This window comes from Entelurus aequoreus, linkage group LG15 (genome assembly GCF_033978785.1).
Source record: "Entelurus aequoreus isolate RoL-2023_Sb linkage group LG15, RoL_Eaeq_v1.1, whole genome shotgun sequence".
NCBI lineage: Eukaryota > Metazoa > Chordata > Actinopteri > Syngnathiformes > Syngnathidae > Entelurus > Entelurus aequoreus.
In genome coordinates, this window is record NC_084745.1 from 20,578,608 (window position 1) to 20,587,187 (window position 8,580).

Sequence of the window (8,580 nt, forward strand, 5' to 3'; positions counted from 1 at the left end):
GCCACGACAGCGACCCCGGCTGCCACGACAGCGACCCCGGCTGCCACGACAGCGACCCCGGCTGCCACGACAGCGACTCCGGCTGCCACGACAGCGACTCCGGCTGCCACGACAGCGACTCCTGCTGCCACGACAGCGACTCCTGCTGCCACGACAGCGACTCCGGCTGCCACGACAGCGACTCCGGCTGCCACGACAGCGACTCCGGCTGCCACGACAGCGACTCCGGCTGCCACGACAGCGACTCCGGCTGCCACGACAGCGACTCCGGCTGCCACGACAGCGACTCCCACCGCTTCCACGGCGACATCTCAGCGACCTCGAGTGGTCCGGCGGTGCAAGCGGAAAGCAGGTCCCCGCTTGCAGCCCTCGAGGTCAGTGAAGGGACGCCAGTGGCGCAAACAGCAGCGACATTCAAGACTTTGTTGCAGGACTCAGAGGCTGCTGAAATTCTGGCGCCACTCACGCCCACCTTCTCGGCGGCCACGAATGTGGCCTTACCGTGGTCGCCCGCCTCGCCCGCCTCGCCAGCGGTGGCGGCGTTCCATTCGCCGCCGCCACCTGACCCTTCCCCGGTGGATTCGGGGACACGTGGCCTGGCGACCCACCACCAAGTCACCCCCCCGCCCGCCCTTGACTCGTGAACTATTGCTTGTTTTTTTTTTGGGTTCCAGTTGTTTTTTTGTTTTCAAGGGACATCTGGAATATGTCCTTTTAGGGGGGGGTACTGTTAGGTTCCGCTGCTCGGATCACAGTTTTACAGTTTAGTGTCACGTGTGTTTTGTTTCTGTTGCCATGACGGCAGATTTTGCTCACCTGCCTCTGGTTAGCGTTTCGGGACGCGCACCTGTTGCCCGAGCGCTAATCAGAGGGCTATTTAGTCTTCGCCCGGGCAGCACTCTGCCTGGCTTCCTAGTTTGTTCTCATGCAACAGCTGACGACCACTTTGCTTCCTGCTAGCTCTCATGCTAGATTATTTTGCTTGCTAGCTCCCATGCTAGTCGTTTTTGTTTTTCCCTTGTCTGATTTAGTTCTAAAATAAATCATTTTTCTACCTGCAAGCTGTGTCCGAGCCCGTCTGCATCCTTGGGAGAACACCTCGCACCACGATGCGACCCGGTCGTCACAGTATGTAAACTTTTGATCACGACTGTATATATATATATTATATATATATATATATATATATATATATATATATATATATATATATATATATATATATATATATATATATATATATATATATATATATATATATATATACATATGTATGTGGTATGTGTGTGTGTGTGTGTATAAATGTATATATAGTATATCAGGGGTGTCAAACTAATTTTAGTTCAGGGCCGTATGGAGGAAAATCTATTCCCAAGTGGGCCCCAAACAATATCTTGAGCCAGATGACTAAAGTAGTTTGGTACTGTTCCCCACCATTGGAGTCTGTCCAGTCATTGAGTCCCGTCTCCATACTTCCATACTATCAGTTCCTTAGTAGCGTGTTAGAAGGTGAGCCTCGTCTGGCTAATGAAACTTGAAGTTAAGGAACATTCTTTAATGCCAGTTTTGATAATTGGCAGCGGGCCGTGTACCTCCTACACCACAACGCGACAGCCCGCCACCGGCAGCGTTTAATCACACCTGACAACTGATTAATCCACGTCTTCACATATTTTCTTTTACTTTTTTTTTTTTGGTGTGGGTATCGGAGCAGTCTGGGATGGATGATAATCCAGTGCTGGATGGCGCCACAAAAGATTTGTCAGGTTCGATGTCAGCGACGCCCACTCTGACGGCCATTGTGGCGCCTGTCGTTTATCCCTCCGCTGTACGGCGTGTACCTTTCGGATTTTACCCCCCGCTTCTTTTCTGCGGCTACCACTTGAATGAAAGCAACATTTTCCGTGGGAAAAGACGGCTAAATTGATTTTCATACGCCAAATATTTATGAATAAAAACATCATTACCGCACATGCACATGCCAGCAGGCGCAAATAAATTGGTTTATTTGGTAATTGAATTCCATGCATTATTTATGCTGCCGTGTGTCAACAGTGCAGTGGAATAACGGTGGGAGGAATCCGCATCAGCGTCGGCTTTAGAGGCGAAACTAAAGCGGGCGCCGGTTTTGTGGGGGACGCACGAGCCGACCCCTCGCCTCGCGCCGCCTCGGGCCCGGACGCCTTCTTATCATCAGTCATTTTCATTCGCGCAATAATGAAGTAGAGGGGCACGTGTGTTTATTCTCTACAAGGTCCGCGCTCAATATTGTGTTTATCATCTTTAATCTGAGGCCACCGCAGGCAGGCAGGCAGGAGCATTTGAATCACAACATTTGAAAAGATGCTCACCTTTTTTTTTTATCTGCACTATGCAAAGATATGTACATTTCTTTCATAATTGCAGCGGGAACTCGTTTTTTTCCCCCCGCAGGAAACATTAGAAATAATCCATTCCAGGGTCAAACTACACCTGCAGGCAATGTTTTCAAGTAGAATGTGAACATTCTTAAAGTTAATACAAATGTATCAAAGGTGCACCGGCACTCTTGAATTAGTTTTTTTTGTTGTTTTGTCCTGTCCAGCTACTCAGGCAAATCATATTTTAGATGTAGATGCCCATATCGACTGTACATATTTACTTTACAAAAGAGAAATGTGGGATACTTCTCTTGTTGCTTTATTTGTATTTGACTTTATTAAATGGAGTTATATTATTATTTGGTGCAGCCGGGCCACAGCAGGAGGGGATAGAAAGAGGAAAAAAAGGAAGACAGAGGGGGAAATTGCAGGGACAAGAGGGGGATAAGACAGAGAGACAACAGCAAACACAACAACAACAACAACAACATCAGCAAATAGGATATGTACAAATATGATGGCAAAAGTGACAGCAAAGAATCAGTTAGTGAAATAAATAATACAGATGTTTGTGTTCCTGGGATTAAAGGCCTCACCCTTTCTCCTCCAAACATATTGCTGGGTATTGTGGCCAAACAGCTCAATTTGTGTTTCATCTGACATCACATGGACAAAGATAAGACCTTATTGAGGAAAGTTCTGTGGTCAGATGAAACCAAAATTGAGCTGTTTGGCCACAATACCCAGCAATATGTTTGGAGGAGAAAAGGGCAGGGCTTTAAGAATGAAGACTTTTATGTTCACCTTAGCTTTTATCTAAATCTTTTAATCTTTTAACTTTTAACGTCCGCACTGTTTTTATTTTTATTGTCTGTATTTTAATTTTGCTTTTATTTTCTTTCACTTCACTTTGTTGTCTGTGAAGCACTTTGAGTCTGCCTTGTGTATGAAAAGCGCTATACAAATAAAGTTACCTTGCCTTGCCTTGCCTTAAGCCCACGAACACCACTCCTACCGTCAAGCATGGTGGTGGTAGTATTATGCTCCGGGCCTGTTTTGCTGCCAATGCAACTGGTGCTTTACAGAGAGTAAATGGGACAATGAAAAAGGAGGATTACCTCCAAATTCTTCAGGACAACCTCAAATCATCAACCCGGAGGTTGGGTCTTGGGCGCAGTTGGGTGTTTCAACAGGTCAATGACCCCAAACACACATCAAAAGTGTTAAAGGAATGGCTAAATCAGGCTAGAATTAAGGGTTTAGAATGGCCTTCCCAAAGTCCTGACTTAAACATGTGGACAATGCTGAAGAAACAAGTCCATGTCAGAAAACCAACACATTTAGCTGAACTGCACAGATTTTGTCAAGAGGAGTGGTCAAAAATTCAACCAGAAGCTTGTGGATGGCTACCAAAAGCGCCTTATTGCAGTGAAACTTGTAACCAAATATTAACATTGCTGTATGTATACTTTTGACCCAGCAGCTCTGCTCACATTTTCAGTAGACCCATAATAAATTCATAAAAGAACCAAACTTTATGAATGTTTTTTGTGACCAACAAGTATGTGCTCCAATCACTCTATCACAAAAAAATAAGAGTTGTAGAAATGATTGGAAACTCAAGACAGCCATGACATTACAGTATGTCCTTCACAAGTGTATGTAAACTTTTGATCGCGACTGTATGTAATGATAACTTGAAATACAAAAGAAAGCAGATAAATGGAGGGGAAGAAAGACAAGCCTACTACATTAACCTTGTAGATTGTTATAGTAACAATAGGTTAAGCTTTGTCAGTGTGGAATGTGTTACCCAGTTTCCCCTAGGGCAACAATGTTAATTTATGTTTGATGAAATGTGATTATATGTAGGAGTGTATGTATGTATATGTACTTGTATATGTACAGTATGTCTGTATGTATGTTTGTACAGTGAATGTATATGTACAGTAAGTGTATATGTATGTTTGTACAGTGAATGTGTATGTACAGTGTGTATATGTATGTTTGTACAGTGAATGTATATGTACATAGTGTGTATATGTATGTTTGTACAGTGAATGTATATGTACAGTATGTGTATATGTATGTTTGTACAGTGAATGTATATGTACAGTATGTGTATATGTATGTTTGTACAGTGAATGAGTTTCTTACGTGCGGTCAGGGGTAAAAATAAAGGGTCTTCGCCAACGTGTGCCCCCCCTGCTAAGGGGGGAGTGGACCCCCTGCTGTTTTCAGTAATGAACGCCTGTTAGGAGATTAACTTCATTATTGCCACCGAGTGCTTTTTATAACCACATAAACACATTTCATGCTCCGCCGTGCTCTTCATCACTTCAAAGTGAATGAATGCAGATGTTTTCACCGTTTTGGCGAGAGAGGGAAAAAAAAAAAAGAAAGTGAAGTTTGATGATTTGTGTTTTGCTTCAGGTGATCCAGACGGTCAGCGCTGTGGACGACGACGAACCTCAGAGCGGTCATCGCTTCTACTTCGCCCTGGATGCCGACGTCGCCGGGAAACAGAACTTCACGCTTCGAGATAACAAAGGTGAGAGACATAAGTAGTGACGTGCGGATCGATACTGAAACATCAATATCAGATCTTTTTGCTCTAATATTGACTGTCAACTCAAAACATCGAAACTTTTGATATTTTAGTTCGGGGGGGGGTCTAAACTTTTTACACGAAAAGTCAAAGTATGCGGGGGCCATATTGAGATTTGTTTAATTTAAACAAATGCTAAGATCAGATATTGTGTCAACGTTGTATTATAGGTGACTCAGCACATTATTAATTAGAACATTCTCAATACATTTTTGCTCTTTTGTCTTACATTTTTTATGTTATTTATTAGGGGTGTGGGAAAAAATCGATTCGAATTGGAACCGCGATTCTCACGTTGTGCGATTCCGAATCGATTCTCATTTTTAAAAATGTATTTGTATTTATTTTATTTTATTTTTTTATTATTTTTTTTTCATTTTTTTAAATTACTCAATCCAACAAAACAATACACAGCAATACCATAACAATGCAATCCAATTCCAAAACCAAACCCGACCCAGCAACACTCAGAACTGCGATAAACAGAGCAATTGAGAGGAGACACAAACACGACACAGAACAAACCAAAAGTAGTGAAACAAAAATGAATATTATCAACAGCAGTATCAATATTAGTTACAATTTCAACATAGCAGTGATTAAAAATCCCTCATTGACATTATCATTAGACATGTATAAAAAAAGAAAAAATAAAGAACAATAGTGTCACAGTGGCTTACACTTGCATCGCATCTCATAAGCTTGACAACACACTGTGTCCAATATTTTCACAAAGATAAAATAAGTCATATTTTTGGTTCATTTAATAGTTAAAACAAATTTACATAATTGCAATCAGTTGATAAAACATTGTCCTTTACAATTATAAAAGCTTTTTACAAAAATCTACTACTCTGCTTGCATGTCAGCAGACTGGGGTAGATCCTGCTGAAATCTTATGTATTGAATGAATAGAGAATCCTTTTGAATCGGGAAAAAATCATTTTTGAACAGAGAATCGGAAAAAAATCAATTTTGAATCGAATCGTGACCCCAAGAATCCATATTGAAACGAATCGTGGGACACCCAAAGATTCGCAGCCCTATTATTTATAGTCCGTTTACTGCTTAATGTGTCAAAATGCTGTTTGTACAAAAACATTCATGTTCAGTTACACTTTTAAGTGTTTATTAGGGTTGTTGTATTTTTTCTTTTTATTTAATAAGAAAAAGTTAGTATTTTATTGTTTAATTAACAAACTAAACTTTGGCTATATTTAAAGTATTTTTTATTTTTATTTTGAGAGCTTCTAAAATTTGAGATCAGGGAAGTCCTGTGGGGAGTGCTCAGAGAGTATGGGGTATCGGACTGTCTGATTGTGGCGGTCCGCTCCCTGTATGATCAGTGTCAGAGCTTGGTCCGCATTGCCGGCAGTAAGTCGGACACGTTTCCAGTGAGGGTTGGAGGACTCCGCCAAGGCTGCCCTTTGTCACCCATTCTGTTCATAACTTTTATGGACAGAATTTCTAGGCGCAGTCAAGGCGTTGAGGGGATCCGGTTTGGTGGCTGCAGAATTAGGTCTCTGCTTTTTGCAGATGATGTGGTCCTGATGGCTTCATCTGGCCAGGATCTTCAGCTCTAACTGGATCGGTTCGCAGCTGAGTTTGAAGCGACTGGGATGAGAATCAGCACCTCCAAGTCCGAGTCCATGGTTCTCGCCCGGAAAAGGGTGGAGTGCCATCTCCGGGTTGGGGAGGAGATCTTGCCCCAAGTGGAGGAGTTCAAGTACCTCGGAGTCTTGTTCACGAGTGAGGGAAGAGTGGATCGTGAGATCGACAGGCGGATCGGTGCGGCGTCTTCAGTAATGCGGACGCTGTATCGGTCTGTTGTGGTGAAGAAGGAGCTGAGCCGCAAGGCAAAGCTCTCAATCTACCGGTCGATCTACGTTCCCATCCTCACCTATGGTCATGAGCTTTGGGTTATGACCGAAAGGACAAGATCACGGGTACAAGCGGCCAAAATTAGTTTCCTCCGCCGGGTGGCGGGTCACTCCCTTAGAGATAGGGTGAGAAGCTCTGTCATCCGGGAGGAGCTCAAAGTAAAGCCACTGCTCCTCCACATCGAGAGGAGCCAGATGAGGTGGTTCGGGCATCTGGTCAGGATGCCACCCGAACGCCTCCCTAGGGAGGTGTTTAGGGCACGTCCGACCGGTAAGAGGCCACGGGGAAGACCCAGGACACGTTGGGAAGACTATGTCTCCCGGTTGGCCTGGGAACGCCTCGGGATCCCCCGGGAAGCGCTGGACGAAGTGGCTGGGGAGAGGAAAGTCTGGGCTTCCCTGCTTAGGCTGCTGCCCCCGCGACCCGACCTCGGATAAGTGGAGGAAGATGGATGGATGGATGGATGGATGGATGGGTGTCTAAACTTTTTCCACCAAAAGTAAAAAATGGGTGGGTGGCCATTTTTATATTTTGTTTAAAAAAATGATATAAACAGACATTATTTATAGATTTAAAGAGACAACTTTTTGTTGTATTTGACTAAGTATATTATTATTAATTTGCTTTTTCTCATACATTTTTACTGCTGTTTTTTGTCCTGTTTTTATTCTAATACTACCTCTTATTGATTAATTGTGCAATGTTTTTATTATTTCCTTTTTTTTTTATGGTTTGAAACTCCATTTTCGTGTACTGTGTGATTTTTCCATAGTTTGTGTGTTGTATTGGCTTGGCTATATTGTTATTCACACCACTACCTTAATATACTTCAGAGTTTAAAATAAATAGTTGTATTCCTTATGCCAGTGTTTTTCAACCACTGTGCCGCGGCACACTAGTGTGCCGTGAGATACAGTCTGGTGTGTCGTGGGAGATTATCTAATTTCACCTATTTGGGTTAAAAATATTTTTAGCAAACCAGTAAATGTAGTCTCCAAATGATGTGTTGTTGTTGAGTGTCGGTGCTGTCTAGAGCTTGGCAGAGTAACCGTGTAATACTCTTCCATATCATTAGATGGCAGCAGGTAGCTAATTGCTCTGTAGATGTGGGAAACAGCGGGAGGCAGCGTGCAGGTAAAATTGTGTCTAACGCTTAAACCAAAAATAAACAAAAGGTGAGTGCCCCTAAGAAAAGGCATTGAAGCTTAGGGAAGGCTATGCAGAATGAAACTAAAACAGAACTGGCTACAGAGTAAACAAAATCGGAATGCTGGACGACAGCAAAGATGGCGTCCACAGTGTACATCCGAACATGACGTGACAATCGACAATGTCCCCACAAAGAAGGATAAAAACAACTGAAATACTCTTGATTGCTAAAACAAAGTAATTGCGGGGAATATCGCTCAAAGGAAGACATGAAACTGCTACAGGAAAATACCAAAAAAAGAGAAGAAGCCACCAAAATAGGAGCGCAAGACAAGAAGTAAAACACTACACACAGGAAAACAGCAAAAAAGTCCAAATAAGTCACAGCGTGATGTGACAGGTGGTGACAGTACACCTACTTTGAGACAAGAGCTATATTGATGCATGCTTGGTTATTTTTTAAAGTCATATCCAACAATTGCGACGACAAATTTTTACTGTCAACTGAGTTAATTTTTTTAATGATTTCTGCTGGTGGTGTGCCTCCGCATTTTTTCAACGCAAAAAATGTGCCTTGGCTCA

General features: G+C 42.8%; 1 protein-coding gene across 1 annotated transcript in view; it reads left to right on the forward strand.

Annotated features, from left to right (window-relative positions):
- LOC133630555 (cadherin-22-like) overlaps window positions 1–8,580 on the forward strand; it is a 313,236-nt gene that overhangs the window by 284,501 nt on the left and 20,155 nt on the right. Inside the window, exon 10 of the mRNA XM_062022171.1 lies at window positions 4,794–4,911. Within this exon, the coding sequence (XP_061878155.1) occupies window positions 4,794–4,911 (118 nt within the window). The remainder of the gene's footprint in view (window positions 1–4,793; window positions 4,912–8,580) is intronic.